Source organism: Lactuca virosa, chromosome 5, assembly GCF_052849685.1.
Source record: "Lactuca virosa cultivar CGN04683 chromosome 5, Lactuca_virosa_CGN04683_v6, whole genome shotgun sequence".
Taxonomy (NCBI): domain Eukaryota; kingdom Viridiplantae; phylum Streptophyta; class Magnoliopsida; order Asterales; family Asteraceae; genus Lactuca; species Lactuca virosa.
Window position 1 is genome coordinate 382,118,359 of NC_136430.1, and position 18,319 is coordinate 382,136,677.

The 18,319-nt window shown below is 31.7% G+C and overlaps 1 protein-coding gene and 1 long non-coding RNA gene across 2 annotated transcripts; both read right to left on the minus strand.

Moving 5' to 3' along the window:
* Positions 1-236: 236 nt before the first annotated feature.
* Positions 237-2,622, minus strand: LOC145117650 (acid phosphatase 1-like). Its single transcript, XM_079053954.1, has 3 exons — positions 2,156-2,622; positions 809-1,018; positions 237-597 (listed from the first exon to the last, which is right to left on the minus strand). Exons 1-3 carry the CDS (start codon positions 2,560-2,562, stop codon positions 420-422), a joined length of 795 nt encoding a protein of 264 aa, XP_078910080.1. The 5' UTR covers positions 2,563-2,622; the 3' UTR covers positions 237-419.
* A 14,156-nt stretch (positions 2,623-16,778) lies between these two features.
* On the minus strand, positions 16,779-17,833 carry LOC145114716 (uncharacterized). The gene is made up of 5 exons (XR_013711171.1): positions 17,725-17,833; positions 17,337-17,443; positions 17,154-17,219; positions 17,017-17,061; positions 16,779-16,908 (listed from the first exon to the last, which is right to left on the minus strand). It is a non-coding gene; the product is annotated as an uncharacterized LOC145114716 (long non-coding RNA).
* Positions 17,834-18,319: the final 486 nt, after the last annotated feature.

Below are 18,319 nucleotides of genomic sequence, written 5' to 3' on the forward strand. Positions count from 1 at the left end.
CTTACGATTTTACACTATCTAAGTTGATAAAATGTTGATAAAAAAAATACAAGATAGAAAAAACATACTCACAACACCACAACCTCTTCACCATCTAAAGCCAATTTTCGTCAAACAACCGACGAGTCCAAAATGCTACTCTGCATATGGTACCACATTTTGGAAGCAAGGTATAATATAGGGACCAATAAACCTGATTTCGGGTCCGAAATGATTCATTTCGTAAATGTTGGTCATTTTCCGAAAGAAAAAAATACATAGGTATTGTTCATTTTCTTAAATATGGCCAATTTACTCAATATCCCCTATAATTTAACCCCAAAATATGACAACTTACAGTTACACGATATAGAAGCAAATACATGAATTGGAAGTTATACAAACATGAAATTTTGGAGCGTTTATATTGTTGTATAAAATCATGAGATGTAATACATAGGATTTGGAAGTTTAAAGGATCTTGTTCCTATTGCAAAACCCAACAAATCACTCCATTGGTCTCCCGAGCTTCCATGTATCCTATAACCTCCATCTATAAGTTCCTGTCTCTTCTCAGATTTATACAAAGTAGCCGGTTTACCTTCATCTGAAGTTGCCCTGTTTCATCCATAAAAAAGATCTTACTTTTCAAGGGGCTTAAATGCAAAAAATAGCAACTTACTTTTTTTATTTGTGTATTATAGCATTGAATTTCTTTCTATTAATGAAAGTACATTGCTATTTGTTGCATAGACACCTAACTTCAAGATATGGGAATCAACAATTTCTGTAAGTTTAAGAAATATGTAGGTTCATATAAAACAATTACCTTAAGATAAGGCTTTCATAGTTGGTGTATTCAGCATCCAGAAGATTCTTATCTGTAGATTTTCTTTGGGATTCAGTTCGGCCTGTCAACAAGAAAATCTTAAACCCTAACTGTTGAAGTTCATTGTACAGCCTTAAACTTGCTGGTAAGGCAGGAGCCTCTGCCAAATCTACCCACTCATTGAAAGAATCCTCATCAAAGATCTCCGATCTATTTACAAAAAAGCAACTTAGTTTATAATCTTAAAGCATCATTTACTAATTCATTATTGGATTATTATAGAATTTACTGATCTAGAATGAACTTTTTTTTATCAAGAAAAGATAAATTTTGTTATCAAACCACGAGTTCGACTTAAATATGACAAGTGTTTTGTCCTTTAAATGCTTACTTGGCCCCTTTTAATAGGTTATTCATCTATTGTAATAAATGCTATGAAAACAATACTAGTGAATAATTAATTGTAATCACATGCATGTTTCAATAAAAAAAAATTCAGATGAGAAGCTCTTTCAGGTTTATTCATGTTACTAAGAAAGTGAATAATTAATTGTGCATTATCTTAAGGTTTATAACCTATCATCCATATAAGATTTGAAAAACTTGTTAATTCGCTAATATAGGCCATAAAAGGTAAGAAACAAATTCTTAATAAGAAATTGCATAAATAATAAAATCTATTTCCATAAAAGTTTACGATTTCAAAACTAGTAAATAAAATTCACTAATATGAGCCATAAAAGGTATGAAACAAATCCCAACATATCAAACCTATAGATGTATTAGTAAAATAAGCAAATTTCAAACTGTATCTTATAGCCCCTTAGATACCAATTATAGAAAAAGAAACAACATTTTGGAAACCTTGCCCACATCAGTATGATAATAAGCCTATGGGAGGCAGGCCAAAAGGGTCGAATCCCCTTTCTACTGGCTGGATTGCAAATGGCCAATGAGGAGCTTAAAGACCAGACCAGCAAAGAGAACGAAAAACAGGCAGAATCAATTTCTAAAATCTGTTAAATCAATGAACTTGGCTTCAAAGTAGTGAAGAAAATGGATGCAAGACTTGTGACATTAACAAAGGTTGATTTGAATTGTCGAGGATTTTGTTAATCCTAAGTTCATAATTACATAAACCACAGAAGTACTACAATGTATAGCGATCTGATTTTGAATTTCAAAGGTATCAATTTCATCGCAACGATGGTCAACAGAGAGAGAGAGAGAGAGAGAGAGAGAGAGAGAGAGACAGAGAGAGAGAGAGAGAGAGAGAGAGAGAGAGTAAAATCTACACTAATAATTATCAATATCAATATCGGACGGCTAAAAACGCATCTGGCTTACCCGAATCCGTGAGTCGCATACCAAGGCAGATTCGAGAGCAAAGTCTCATCAACATCAAAGATCCAAGCGTCTTTGCCATCGCCGGCGATATTCACCGTCTTCGCGTACTCTATAGCGTAATCGGCAATGACTTCCGAATCATACCTATACCGTTCGCCATTCAAGTAGTTGTTGACGAAGCTCACGCACACTTCGGGCACAGTGTACCAGATACCGGCATCATTGGTTTCAACGGAGAACTTCCAGCTTTCACATAACAAATCCTTATTTCTACGAGAACTGGGGACACCAGAATAGACTGATGATGCTCCTCGATCTTCCGTTGACATACGGATTAATCGTTCCGATAAGGAACTAGTAGCGAATGAGAGGAGGAGGAATGTGACGGTTAACCGGCCGAAGTCCATGACGATTGACGGAGCGAGAGAAAGTATTTGGTACTTCGTACTTCCCAGAACTGAGGACACCAGAAGCTATATATGGTGTAATCGTTGAGTAAAGTACAACTTTCGCCCCTTGACTATTCATCAATATACTATTTGGCAATTTGCAATTCATTAACAAAATTATTTTGCAATTATATACGAGGGATGAACATTTGTACCGAATATACAAACCCGACCCGGAATCAAACCGAATAAGTTATCTGATTATGTTCTCGGTTATGTATTTTAGGCTTTCGGTTCTCGGGTATTTCGGTATGGATTATCCGAATAACTGCTTTCCCTCTTGATCGATCGAACACAAGCACACGACATATCGTATTCTCGTTACCCACCCTAGCATCGATGGAAGTTTCACAAAAAAAATAAAAATAAAAATAAAAAACTACTACGAAATTGGAGTAGATCGTCGACCTCCTGGGTCCTTACTCCTCCATGTGATCGATCATCGATTAACATTATGCAATTTACACTGTGATATCACCATTCTACACTGTCATTGGCATCCTGCTTGATTGATTCACGCACAAAAGAACCTACTCCTCCTCCTCGTCTCCTAGAGTGTGATTGAACACCTAAAAAAAACCATCTGCTTCTACTGTAAAATAAAACTCCATTCTAGTTTCCAGAAATCAAACTACATTCTAGTTTCCAGAAATCGAATTACATTCTTCATCTCCAAGGAATCATTCAAGTAATGGAAAATTGGGTTCTAAGTCAAGAAACTCAAGTAAGCATCGTATCTTAATCCACTACTTCAATGTTATTCTTTCAATGTGTTATTGTGTTATGTTACTCATTGAAATTTGAATGTTTTATGGTGATGTATAAAAGTTCATTATTATTTTATCATATTAAAATCATTGTATTATCGTGCTTTAGATTGATGATGAAGATATCTTGGTTGATAACACTCGAAATGAAAACAAAGTGTAACACTCGTTCTCAGGTATGAATTATTTCCAATGTTTTCATGATTCCCTTTTTGGACACGGCGTGTTTGTGTCAAAACACGGCGTGTCGATGGGCCTTTGGGTCGCGAACTTTAGTGAACCAACACGACGTATTTATGCCATTACAGGCGTGTTGTTGGCTGGTGGAGAAACCCTAATTTTTAGGGTGTTGCACTCTATTTAAAGGCCTTAAGTCCTCATGGTTGGCCTCCTTACCCGCCTCCATTGTCGCTAAAACCCTAAAATCGATCTTTAAGTCTCCTGGTGGTGTTCTTGAGCTAGAAAGGAGTTCTTGGTGCTCATTTTTGGTCTTTGTGAAGGAAGAGGAGATCTTGAAGTTGTTTTTCTTGGTGGAAAGGCTTTGGATCCAGAATCACCTTCTTTTGTGCAAGCTTTCTAAGTTATCAAGTTTGATCCTTGACTTATAGATGTTTAGATCTCTTCATATTGTGCTTTGTTGTGCTTTTGGTCCCTTTTTTGGGTTGATGAGAGAGTAAAGTCGTTTCAAGGGCTCTTTGTTCCAGATCTGAGTTTGTTTTGGACTCCTTGAGCATAAAGGTGCAAGCTTTATGAATATTTGGTTCCATGCATGCATTAGGTCACTTATTAAGCCCCTTTTAAGCTTAAGAGCTTCATTTAGACATGCATGAACGTAAAGTTTGCAACTTTACTTGGTTTTCCAGCTCAAGGGAGTCAGATCTGTGTTTTGGGGCTGTGTCTTTAAAGATTAAGTGCTTATTGGTTTACCATTATAAATCTCGTTTTGGTTTAGATCTGTGCTTTGGAGCTCTTGGAGTCGATGAAGGCAGCTTAATGTGTTAAGTTGTTAGAACTCAGGCAAACACGACATGTTTGCAAGTCAACACAACGCGTTGACTGGGAATTTCCCCGACTGCATGGATGATGGAGAAACACGGTGTCTCGGCAAGTCAACACAGCGTGTTGGGTCAACATGGATTGTTGACCTTGACGTTGACTTTTGTCTTTGACCAAGTTTGACCTTAAGGGAGGGTATTGAGGTATTTTGAGTTATATCTAAGGATTTGTTTCTGTTTAGGCGTCGGGTAGAGCAGATATTCGGAGTCGGGATCTATTCAGTTATCGTTCAGATTCAGAGGTGAGTTTTCCTCATTGTGCTTAGCGGTTCGAAGGCACCAATGCCGACCCATGATCTGTTATGTTAGAATACTCGTTGTCTGTGTGACACTTGTATATCTGCTTATATGCTTACTGGGTGGGGCCCCGATGGTTACTCTATATGCTATTACCTGTTATGCTTACATGAACTATATGTGGGTGGGGCCCGTTATGCGAGTTAGGGCGGGGCCCGTTATACTTATTGGGCGGGGACCGTTATGCGAGTTAGGGAGGGGCTCGTTATGCGAGTTAGGGTGGGACCCATTATATTCATTGGGTGAGGCCCGTTATGTGATATTTATGAATAGTATGCGGTAATTTGGGGAACTCACTAGGCTATGTGCTTGCGGTTTTCAGTTAATGTTTCAGGTACTTCCAGTTCCAAGGGGAAGGGCTTGGGATGATTGTAGAGCACACACCACCTTGTTCCGCTTTTTGGTGTTTTACTCTGATTGTTACGATGTTTGATACATTATTTTGTATGGCATGCACCGATGATGTTTTGAAAATACTGGTTTTATTAAATAAAAATGAAATTTTTGGATCATATTTTTGGGACGTTTCACAAAGCCGGAAAAGGTCAAACGACAAAGAAAAAAAAGAAAATATAGTAAAAGGGTGGCTTGTTGGGTTGAATTTGACGTAGTTTTGGTTAACGGTGTTAAACATAACAAATGCAAACATTGTAGCATGTTGCTCAAAACCAACTTCGGTGATAACTGCACTTCTATTATGAATAAACATATTCTAAGATGTAAAAAAACCCAAAAAAATGTAGAAAAAAATATAGAAAATCAAACCACTTTAAGGTGTTGTTTGTTTTTTTAAACAGAAATTCATTAAGTATGTGGACTAACTCTGCAACCGTCTGCAGCAGAAGAGGTGGATCAAACGACTGTATACTGTAATAAGAAGCGTATTTGTTTTTTAACATCTACATATTGCTGCAGATATTAAAAATATAAAATAAACTGATTTTATATACCGAAAATAGTTTTTTAATACCGAAAATTTAGTAATGTATGACATTTCAGCAAAATTTTATGATATTTCAGCAAAAAAAAAATAATGATATTTTAGCAAAAAATAATGATATTTCAACAAGAAGTTATCATTATTCAATATAAAAAACGAAAAAAAATAATTCAGCAAGAATAAACAAAAAAACGAAAAAAATAAGGTAAAACAAGAATTTAGCAACATATAATCAATATTTCATCAAGACTTCAATAAGAAAAAAAAAGAGGTTGGAAGAGGCAATACAAGTGTTGCCCTAAACAGAACACATTCGTAGATGTTTTTTACTCCGAAAACTTCTAAAAATCAAACAACTACAAGATGAAAAGTGTTGCGTGTGTGCTGCGTCGTGCATCAATAAGAGGTCTGAAGATGTTTTTTTAAACAAACAGCACCTAAATTTCAAAAGAATACAAACACCTTTGTTAAACTTATTTGTAGTTGGAGAATTACCGCTCAAGTTTGTAAAAAAGGAATCATGGAAACATAATGAGAAAAAAATATAAAAAGTTTTGTTAAACGTATTTGTAGTTGGAGAACTACCGCTCAAGTTTGTAAAGAATAAATCATTTATTGAGTATACTAATGCATTGAACGGGAAAGTAGTTTTGTCATGTAGAACCACAATTTCAAAAAAGATTCTCCGATTACTTTGTTGAAGAAAATGCTAAATTGAATAAGTTTTTTACTAATCCCCTAACAAATGTGCATTTAAGCACTGATTGTTGGACAAGCTTATGTCAAAGGTTAAGCTATATGGTGGTCACGACCTACTTTATTAACGAAGATTTGGTCATGCACAAAAGAATTATCAACTTTAAAACTTTAGATTGTCATAAGGGAGAAGACATTGGGCGCATGTGATTGACTTGTCTTACGAGTGGGGTATCAATAATGTAATGACCATAACCGTAGACAATTCTAGTTCAACTGATAAAGCAATCGAAATTCTAGTGAAAAAACTACCAAACTTGTACGATGGGGGAAAACAATTACACATAAGGTGTATGACCCACATCCTTAACCTTATGGTTATTTGCATATTTAATAAGGTTACATTTCATATTTGTCTATCATTTTTTAAAACATATTTACCTACAATAAATATAACATAAAATACAATAAACATAAGATAAAATGATCATAATAGCTAACTTTTAAAACTTTTTATCATAAAATAGCCATAAAAATGAAAATTTATCAAATTAGCTACAATTTTCATAGAGCATCATCTGAAAAATGTTTTTTTTATAGATTTTCACATGTCAACACTTGCGAAAATCTAGGTTGGTTGTGAAAAATATTTTTTTTCATAATATTATAGGTCACCCTTGTGATTGAGTGAGCCCAAATGATATGATAATTGTTATGAAATTTGTATGCGAAAACGAAAATGTTCTTTTTTTGAGATTTTTGTAGGATATCCATTGTGATTGGCAGAACCCAAATGGAATAATGATTGTTATGAAGTAGGGGTGGCAAATATGTACCATGGAAAACCAACCGACATGTGTACCAACCGAACCAATTATATTGGTAGCCAATATGTTTGGTAGCAACATGTTTGGCTGGTACTACCGTAGCAATTAATTAATAATGGTACGGTTGGTATAAGGTTTTAAATGTCACGGTATTACCGTACCAACCAAGTTATTTTTCATATATATAAAGTATTGTATATTTAAACTTTAAATGTATTTGACGGTTAAGAGTTCAAGTGCTTTGATATTAGCATTTACCGTCTAGTAGCTTTTAAAGTTTAAACTCATATTAACATATCCCATTTACTCTATTGTTTAGTTTAAACTCATGGTACAAAATTATAAAATCTTTTTTGTATCGAATTTCCAATCCAACCATTCAGAAAACTCTTATTTACAAAACCTACATATATCTTTTAAGTGCACAATAACACATAAATCTTAATTCCTAACACACCCATACATGTTGGTATATACCATTACCAACATGTACCAACCAAACTTACTGGTAGCCAATTAAGTTGGTACCAACTGTACTTGGTACGGTAGTGATAACTAAAATTACATACCAATTATAATTGGTACGGTACACGGTTTGGGAAAAAAATACCCGGTACCGTACCAATTCCACCCCTATTATGAAGTTTGTATGTGAAAGCTATAAGTTTTTATATATATATAATTTTCAACGAATAACCTACTTGGGAGTATAATATGTTAATAAAAAGCCCTTTTTACATAAAAAAAAATAAAAATACAGTTTAAATGGAGTTTGTATGCGAAACTTATAAATGATCAAAGTTGGGCTTTTTTCATATTTTCCATCGGCTAACCTATTTTAGAACTAAAAAAATATGAATTTCCGACATCATAAATTGGAATGCAATATGTCCATAGAAAGTCTTTGTTACAAAGAACATAATTAAAAAAAAATAGCTCAAACGAAATTTGTATGAAATAATTATTTTGCAAAAAAATAAAAATAAAAATAAAAAAATAAACAGCTAGTCCGCTGGGAAAATTATGGCTATTTTGGTCATGTTCTATTTTTTTTTTTTTTTTTGGTATTTTGTTATAAAAACTTAGAAAATGGCTATTATGGTTAGTTTCTATAAATATAACTTATATTTAATTCTATAAATAGGGTGTTTGGGATTTCTTATTTAAAATGACTTACATTATTTTTGTAAAAGTATTTACTAGTTAATCTGGTGTGATAACACCGTTTTAAAAACAAATTATTTGCATTAGTTCATCGGGTATTAAAAGTAATAAACTAATAAGTTAATTTTTAGTGTTTGATAAATTTTGTTTATACATATAAAATTACCGAAAATACTTACATATTTTTTTTATTCTTTAAATTAAGGGTAAAAATGTAATCTACTTTTGGAATTTCTAATTAGTTGAAACAAATTTGATAAAAAAAATATATTTATTACTAATACCATACTGGAATAAGAATGATTTTTTACAATCCAAACACTTAGAAATGTTTATTACCGGTACCAAACCAAAATAAACTAATAAACTAATAAACATTTTAAATAAACGATCACAAAGACCATTAAACTTGTAAACTAAAAGAATCAATGGAAGAACTATTAGGGGTGTTTGGGATTGCTTATTTAAGCTCGTTATTTGTTTATACCGGTTTGACACCGGAAATAAACGGATTTTGCGGTTTGGCTAAGTAAAAGTTATAAGTACTTATTAAGTCAAATAAAGAGTTTTTAACAAGTTGGTTTATGAAACTCCTTATTTGAGTAGGAAACATAATTACTTATTCACATAATCTAGTTTACCCAAATGCTCATTATATCATTGATGGCCTTTTCTTTTCTACATATCACGATTTTCTTCCTTCACGCAGAGCACAAGCAACTTTACCCTCCTGCTGCGTTTTGCATTGTCATAAAGGCTTTATCAACATCATCTCCTATTGTGTTTATTTTTTCAAATCTCATGTTCCACTTTACCTCAATCATCTCATGTCTTCTTTTATTTTTTTTTCAATATTATACTACTTTATTCCCACAATTTTAGTCTACTGCAATGGAAAATTTATGAATCACAATTTACATATTATATTAATTATTGGTTAAGTTATCTCATGACATTACTATCATAACACACAAAGAAAACCTTTTCGTAAAACATTGATTACTTAACCCATCGATATTATTTTTTGCAAACGATATATGTGGAACATATTATTGGTATTTGAGGTTGCAAAATAAACCTTTTTAAGGTTATTGGTATTAATTCTGTCAAAAAGATTATTATAAAATGATAAAAAAAAAAAAACTATAATTAAAAAACATAACAAAAAGTCAATAATATGTTAGATGTTTTTTTATTCATTTTACATTTAAAAGCAAAATTTGTCAAAGACTAAAAAACAACTTATCAGCTTATTACGTTTTGGTACCGACTAAGCTAACCCAAACCCTTTTTTTAAAACTTTGTTTTGATACCGGATAAACTGATAAACACTTTTACAAATAAGCATAAGTTGTTTTAAATAAGCAATCCCAAACACCCCTTAGTCAAAATGTCAAACATATCAAAAGTCCTAAAGTGTATTACATTATATATAATCTCTTACGGTCATTTTTAATTCCAAAAGAAAATTAAGTTATCTTTACACAACACTTTTTAACCCTATCAAAACCAATGCATTAAAGAAATTTGATAGCCTACAAGGGTGTATTCAACAAGATACACCTAAACGACCATGATTTACGTATATATTTTTTATTAGTTGTTTATTATTGTTATGGAAAATTGCAATAAAGTCATTAAGTTACATGAAAATTTTGATTTTGACACTACATTTTTTCTTTCAATTAATTCACTATATATATAATTTTTTGCAATATCAACCAAATGACAGGTTCTCATTCTTCTCATAACCATTTTCTCAAATTGCAATAAATTTATTAAGTTTGCCGAAATTTCAATTTCGACACTGTTTTTTTCTCAATTATGTCATTACATTTACAATTTTATTGCAATGTCAACCAATTGACCGATTACCATCAATCTAGCAGGTTACCAAATAAATGACAATACAATATTATGATGTGGAATCTGCATCGTATCTTACTGATCAAGTGAGTTTGAATCATTAGATCGGCCTTATTGGGATTTACATTTACTTATTGTACAAATCAAGCTTTTGAACCACAATAGCATCTTCTGAAAGGGTGACTACCCCCTTTTCGCTTACTTCTAAGTGATTGACCTTCAGACACCATTTGTGAAGAAATATACTGATGAGAAGATGAGAAGAAGAGAAAATGATATGTGAATTGGGTTCGATGGTAACCTTATATTTGAAACTCAATCTTACCATATAAGATCTGACATGGCTTCCACATCACAATATTGTCATGTCATTTATTTGGTAACCTAACAATGGTAATGGTAACCGATTAATGGGTTGAAATTGCAACAATTAATAATTTTCAAGCTTCAAGTAATTTCTTCTTTTAATGTCTATGTCTTGTCATGAAACTTCATTTTTTAATCTTCATCATAATTTTAATTCATTAAATGCCATGTACGTATGATAAGATTTCTTATCATTAAGAAGTTATTGCATTAATTATAGTAAATTGAATGTTCGTTCTTTTTTACATGAATATGATTTAAATGTGTAACTTTTTTCTACACATACAAGAAAATTACACACACTAATCACACCCTAATATAACAACCACGTCCAGATTTTCTTCTACCAGTAAAAACACCAATCAATCGATTGCCTCTCTCACAAGTGACGATCTCTTGTAATGCCCTGCTTATTATTGGCGTCTTGCTTTTTCTTTCCAATTTTTTACCATAATACTCTTGGTGCTGGTATGTGGGTTCCTGGGCCAGAGTTGGTTTAATCATCCAACTTGGCAAACAACATGTAACTTTTAATCAAACATGTTTAGTGACCCTTTATATTCAATTTCTAGATTCTAATAAGTCACCCTCCTGGTTTGATGCTCAAATATTCATCTTTGTTTTATGCTACTCAAATCTTCATCTTTGCTTCGAGCTTTGACCATTTTTCCCTTGGGGTCTTTTTTATCCTGTTGTGTTGTCTGCAAAGGGTATCGACCAATTTACCATTTTCTTCTCAAAACAATATATTGGTATAAAAGCTTTGGTTAAACTTTAGTCCCATGTTACTTTAATAAAAACAGTATATTGCTATAAAAAGTTGAACATAGAAATTTGGTCGCCTCATAAATACTACTCTTTTCTCATAAACTTGTATTTCCATATTCCATTCCATTGCTACCCTCTGATAACTCTATGGACATATTAATCTTGTTTCTCAATTTCTACATCAGTGTCTCGCATATTTGCACAATCTATGCCAAACAACCAAACCAATTTTATAACTCCTGGTTTTGGTCTTTATTGTTACCCATTTGCTTTTTTTTTAATTCTTCTTTTACTATTGCCTTCAATTCTTATGTAACTTTCGATTCCTATACAACCTCCATCCTGTTCATTATGTTTGATTATATGTATTTATAATTTTTTGATAATCTGTTATTTGAATTCAAACTCAGGTACTATGGTCATGAATAATAATAATGAGGGAAGAAAGTGTGATCGATCAGATAAATCAGTTATGATTTTGTGTGATATCTTAAAAAATATATTATGAAGAATAGTCATACCTCTCCAATTAAATGGCAAGACCTTCAACCAATTTTTGAAAAAGATGTTAATACCAAGTTAAATAACTACAAAGCATTAAAGAACAAGTATGATGGAATGCGAAAAGACTACAATATTTAGAAATCTTTAAAATTTGAGGAGACTGGTCTAAGTTGGAATGAAAGTACACGACAACTAAATTGTTCAGATGAATGGTCGGACTAAAAAATAAGATAATAAGTTTAAATATATTTTCTAACTAATCTTACTTGCTCGTTATCTTAAAATTTAACAAAAAAAAAATTATAATGTTTAGGAAACCCGATTGAAAAAAAAACAACCTTCTTTAAAGCTACAAGAAGCATGTGATCAAATATTTGGGAATGCGGACGCAAGTGGTAACTTAGTAACTTTATTGCAGTTTAGGAAAAGTGGTTACCGAGAGAACGGGAAAACCAGTCATTCTTGTTGATGCTGTAACAAAATTGTAAATATAATGACTTAACTGAGAGAAAAAAAAATATAGTCTAAAAAAAATACTCGCTACCAGTTAGTTTTTCCAAATGCGCCCTATGTTAACTGAAAATTTTGATTTTGACACCGTATTTTTTTTACTCTCAATTAAGTTATTATATTTACAATTTTGTTGCACTATCAACCAAAATGACCGGTTGTCCCTATTCTCCCGGTAACAATCAAATTTCTTTAAAGTTACTAAGTTTACCATTCGCAACCGCATCCCCAGATATTTGATTCCACGCTTCTTGTAGCTCTAAAAAGGTTGTTTTTTCGATTTCCTTAAAAATCGGGTTTTCCTATATATTATAATACTTTTCTGTTAAATTTCAAAATAACGAGGAACTAGAATTAGTTAAAAACGTATTTATACTTATTACCTTAATTTTTTTTGTCCCACCATTCTGAACAATTTAGTTGTCGTGTACTCTCATTCCAAACTAGACCGGTCTCCTAATTTTTAAAGATTGTGAAACACTGTAGTCTTTTCGCATTCCATCACACTTGTTCTTTAATGATTTGTACTTATTTAACATGGTATTAACATTTTTTTCAAAAATTGGTTGAAGGATTTGGCATTTAATTGGAGAGTTACGACCATTCTTCAGAATATATTTTTTTATGATATCTCACAAAATCATAACAGACTTATCTCGTCAATCACATTTTTTCCCATGATCATTATTCAAGACCATAGTACATGAGTTTGCATTCAAACAACATATGCATATGACAAACATAATAAACGGAATGGAGGTTGTATAGGAATGGTTATATATGCATATGACAAACATAATAAACGGAATGGAGGTTGTATAGGAATGGAAAGTTATATAAGAATTGGAGGCAATAGTATAAGAAGAGTAAAAAAAAATAAGCAAATAGGTAACAACAAAGACCAAAAGCAGAACTTATATAATTGGTTTTGGTTGTTTGCCATAGATTGTACAAATATGCGAGGTGCTGCAGGAACCAGGAAACAAGAATAATACATCCATGGAGTTATCAGACGGTAGCAATGGAAGGGAATCTAGAAATACAAAATGTATGAGAAATTGTAGTATTTATGAGATGACCATATCTTCAACCATATCCAAAGAAGTATTTATTTCACTACAAACCATATTGAAAGATTGTATAAACACATACGAGCCAATGAATGACCAGGGAAGTTGTATTAGAATTGGAGGCAATAATACAAGGAGACTAAAAAACGAAATAAGCAAACAACTAATAACAAAAAACAAAAGCAAAAAATTAGGAAACTATCTTATAATGCTAATATGGAAGATATTCTTTAATGGAACAAATATTATATAATTTAATGGCTGTAATATTGCTTAAAAAGGAACTAATATATTCACAGTCAATAATGGTGATGCTTATGTAGTAAAAGAGTTTTGAAGAAGCCATTTATAACAGAAACCATGTATTTTTTTCACATTATTAAACATCGTAGGATATCAACAATTTACATTTATTATTTTTGTTTATAATGGTTAGCTTCAAGGTTTTAATAGTTTTAATGAAAAACATAACAGAGTAAATGTTTGCATAATAGTGATGTATTTTCTATTTTTAACTTTAATATACTGTTTTTATTAAAGTAATATGGGAACTAAAGTTTAATCAGGAGTTTTATACCAATATATTGTTTTTGGAAGGAAATGGTAAATTGGTCAATACCCTTTGAGGGCAACACACAGTAGGATAAAACATTCCCCACTGGCAAAATGGTCAAAGCTCAAAACAAAGATGAAGATTTGAGTAGCATAAAACAATTAGAAAATGATATACTATCAGATTTATGGTGTTTGATCGTTGGTGTCATTTTCTATTTTCCATATATTACCAAAACTTAAAACATACAGATTTCTCCAAAGACCGAAACACACTATCTAGCTATCATGGGACTGGAAGTAATGAAATTGCCCTCACTCCCTAGAATCCAAATCCAACTAGGAGGATGGCTTATTAGAATTTGGCAATCGAATATAAAACGGTCACTAAACCTGATTAAGAGTTACATGTTTACTATGTTTGATGATTAAACCAATACAGGCCCAGGAACCCACAAACCAGGGGTACAATGGTCAAAAATTGAAAAAAAAAAAAAAAAAAAAAAAAAGCAAGGCGTCGAGGATGAACAGGGCATTACAGAAGATCGTCACTTGTAAGAGAGGCAATCGATTAAATGGTGTGTTTATTGGCAGAAATCTATATGTGGTTGTTATATTAGGGGTGTGATTACTGTGTGTAACTTCTTGTATGGTTAGAAAAAAGTTATGCAATAAAATCATATTCATGTAAAAAAGAACGAATATTTAATTTACTGTAATTAATGCAATAAATTTTCAATGATAAGAAATCCAATCATACGTACATGGCAATTAATGAATTAAAATTGATGAAGATGAAAAAATCAAGTTATGTGACAAAACATAGACATTAATAGAAGAAATTACCTAAAGAATGAAGATTCTTCACTGCGTGGGAGAGGAACACAATCGATAGTTGTAAGGTTCTTTTTGATAGGCGATAGTGATTAGGGTGAAAGTATGATCTTGATACGTGATTAGGGTGAAAGTACGAACATCAGATACATGAGATATTCTTAAGGGCAATGTAGTAATTTTCTGATATTGGGCTTGTAGTTTTTTGTTGAAAGTTTCTCCGTGTAACGTTTGATTTTTGGAGCGTTTTGTTTAGGCTAAAAGCTAAACGCTTGTCGCCAAACGAGATCTTTTTCAAAACGGAACATTTTGTCAAATGCTAGAAGCTAGAAGTTCTCAAACGTTTCGTGTCAAACGGTTGATTTATTCAAAACTTTAATCAAAATAAAAAAGTTATAACCTTAACCTAGAAAGCAAAATATATATATAAAAAAAAAAAAAAAGTTATGACATGAGCCAAAAGATTCCCTAATCTAGAATATAAATCCTAGTCAAACTAAATAAAATGAGTATAGCCATAAGATATATTTTAATTAGGAAATAATGTATCATTAAAGATAAATTCAACTAAATATTACAAAACTAATCAAAAAGGGATTCTTTGACTTATGAGATAATTCGTAGTCAAACTAAATCAAAGATATTCTTTAATTAGGATTAGGATATAAAGTTTCATTAAAGATAAACCTAATTAGATTTTAAAAATTCTTAATTAATGTAGTTGGTTACCAAAGGGAAATATCGAGTGTTTGAAAATATGTTCCTTACCTAAGAGGCCGTGTGTTAGCTGATCAGAAAAAAAAACTAATGTTGTTGGCCCCTTATTTGTTCCCAGAGTTCAACTTAACAAGTGGAAAGAAATGAAATGATCACTTTCCCTTTTAACTTTCCTTCCAACTTGGAAGGATTTTGAAAGAAATGAACAAAATGTTTAATTTCCTTTCAATTCTTTCCAACTCGGAAACACATAATAAAATTTTCTTTTTATTTTCTTTCTCTTATTTTCCCTCCTTTCTTTCTTTTCCTTTCTTTTCTTTTCTTTATTAAAACTCGAGAACTATGACTTTCATTCCCGAGGAAATTTTGTGATTGCTAACTACTATTAATAAACTTCTAATCTTGCATCATCTTTTAATATACAAAACATTTTTTATTGTTACAATTGGTAGATTTTTTACAATATAATGTTATAATAAAAAAAAAATTAAATGTACAATGTTATAATTAAATAGATTTTTCTGTCTTGTTTTGACCATGAAGTCCTACCAGAAGGACTTAGATGGTGTTTGAGATTAAATTTTTTTTTTTTTAGTTTAGGAAGAAACTAATTCAAAAGATTGCTCTTGATTTAAATTTTTTTTAATATATATAATTTTTAATATATCGATGTGTTAGTTTTCTTGATTTAAAAAATGAGAGCCTTTATATTTACTTTTTCTTACCCTATTTGAAGGTGCTAATTCTTCAATCAAAATACTATCCGCAACACATGGACAAAATGGAATAAAATTTGATTCTTGTATTATAATAGCTAGGGTTAAATGCAAGGAATAACAATGTATATTTGTTGATTTGTTCATCATATCATCCTACTTTTGTTTCTCCTTATCACAACATTGTTCTTTGAATCTAATGTCATTTAGATACCAAACAATTTTCACTCCTATGATTGGGTATAATTCCTTACACAATATAATGTCCTAATAAGAAACAAAATCAAAAGTGCAATACTAAAATTGGGTTAATATTACAACACTATAATTGGATGCTATAGTAGATAAATAAATGAAATTGCATTGCTATTTATTGCATTTAGCTTGGATCCAAGTTGGTACCAATAGTAAGATCTGGATATATACTAATTTATTTTATCCAAAACCGACTTCTTTTATTTCCAAAGAACGGTAGCAATAAGCTGCCTGGGTTAACTATATGTTTTTTAATTGGACCTCCTAAAACATGTTATCTACAACAAAGTCAATGATAGATCTGACCTTTCATGGCGATTTCATACTGTGCTTTCTTAGCCATAAGTCTGTCATACTCCACTTTCTTGACTGCTGCCCTCTCATAATAAGGAGCTTTCTCCTACATACAAGATATAGATATAACTGCTATACATAATACATGTTTGAAAATAAAGTGGATGGAAGTTTTATGGTGATTATATAGTTCAATTTCGTGAAGAGATCTTACAGAGTCGGACATGCTCACCCACTTAATTCCACCTTCCCTTCCAATCTGTGTAACAAAATATGTTTAGTTTTACAATTTCGTTTCAAAATACATTAATAATTGAATACAATCAGATCCAACGTATATGTAGGTCATACCTTTAAGTCTAATTCCAGTGATTTGTTGTCAGGAAACGCTCCTTGTATTCCTTCTTGAATTCCCACCTGTGATATCATAAGCACAAACTGTAAGTCATACTAAAACATTAAAGTTGATACGATCTGATTCGCCTATAAGTAAATAATGAGATAGGAAGCATGAAATTGAACAGTCGGTTTTACAGGAAGAGGATGTAAGCAGAAGGAAGCATCATTGGAGCACCGAGATCCTTATTTTATGCTTTGTCCTTCTCTGCTACACCCTGGTTGCCTTCGTCTTCTTCGTTTCCCTTCAACAACGCAAACAACAGATAGGAATTTCAAAAATCATCGAACACCACAAGCAACCGGATACGAACATCGTGAACGTTATTGAAGAATGTAAGCAATCGGCCAATCCACAATTAGTTTTACACAGAAATTGCATATTCGCGTGGAGAAATATCATGAAACTCGAAGGGTATTACTTCAAACAACAGAGAATAAAGTATTGTTACGTTGATGAATTAGTTACAACGATCAGTAAAAACATGGAGATTATAAAAACATAGAAGAGAAGTGGAAAAATTACTCAGGATTGAGCTCCATCTTGCAATGGTAGCAGTAGGCTTTGGTCCTCTCTTGTTCCTTCAAGCTATGAAATTTAGGGTTTACGAATTGGACGAACGACCGAGTAGCATGAGTAGCGGGAAATTGTTAACGGGAACATATAAAAAAAAATACATATAAATCTTAATAACTAATTAATGTTTCACAAAAAATTATTATTTACAAAGATAGATATAAAACTAATATATAAATTGTTATGAATATTCGATCTACGTGCTGTCAACAATTACTTCTACTTTCAAATGATTATATAATCATTTTTTAGTTATTGAGAGAAAGATAAAAATGAAACCATTTCTATCTTTCTTCATACAAATTTAATTTCTCAAATAGAAATTTTTCAGCCTAAAATTTTTAAAACATAACATGCAAGTTGAGATTGAAACTTTACTAAAATGCTTCTAATCATGTTTTGTATTTTTAGACTAAAACATTTCCAAATAACTAAAAATGCGTTAATCATCTTTTTATAAGTTTAGATTGAAACATTGCCAAATTATTCATATTTGGTAAGTTTAAACTGAAACTTTGCCAAATTACTAAAATGCCCATGATCA

Coding starts and splice junctions, on each gene's coding strand:
- LOC145117650 (XM_079053954.1), bottom strand. CDS start 2,562: ATGGACTTCGGCCGGTTAACCGTCACATTCCTCCTCCTCTCATTCGCT. Junction 1,019..2,155: donor TATGCGACTCACGGATTCGG/GTAAGCCAGATG, acceptor TTTTGTAAATAG/ATCGGAGATCTTTGATGAGG. Junction 598..808: donor TATGAAAGCCTTATCTTAAG/GTAATTGTTTTA, acceptor TGGATGAAACAG/GGCAACTTCAGATGAAGGTA.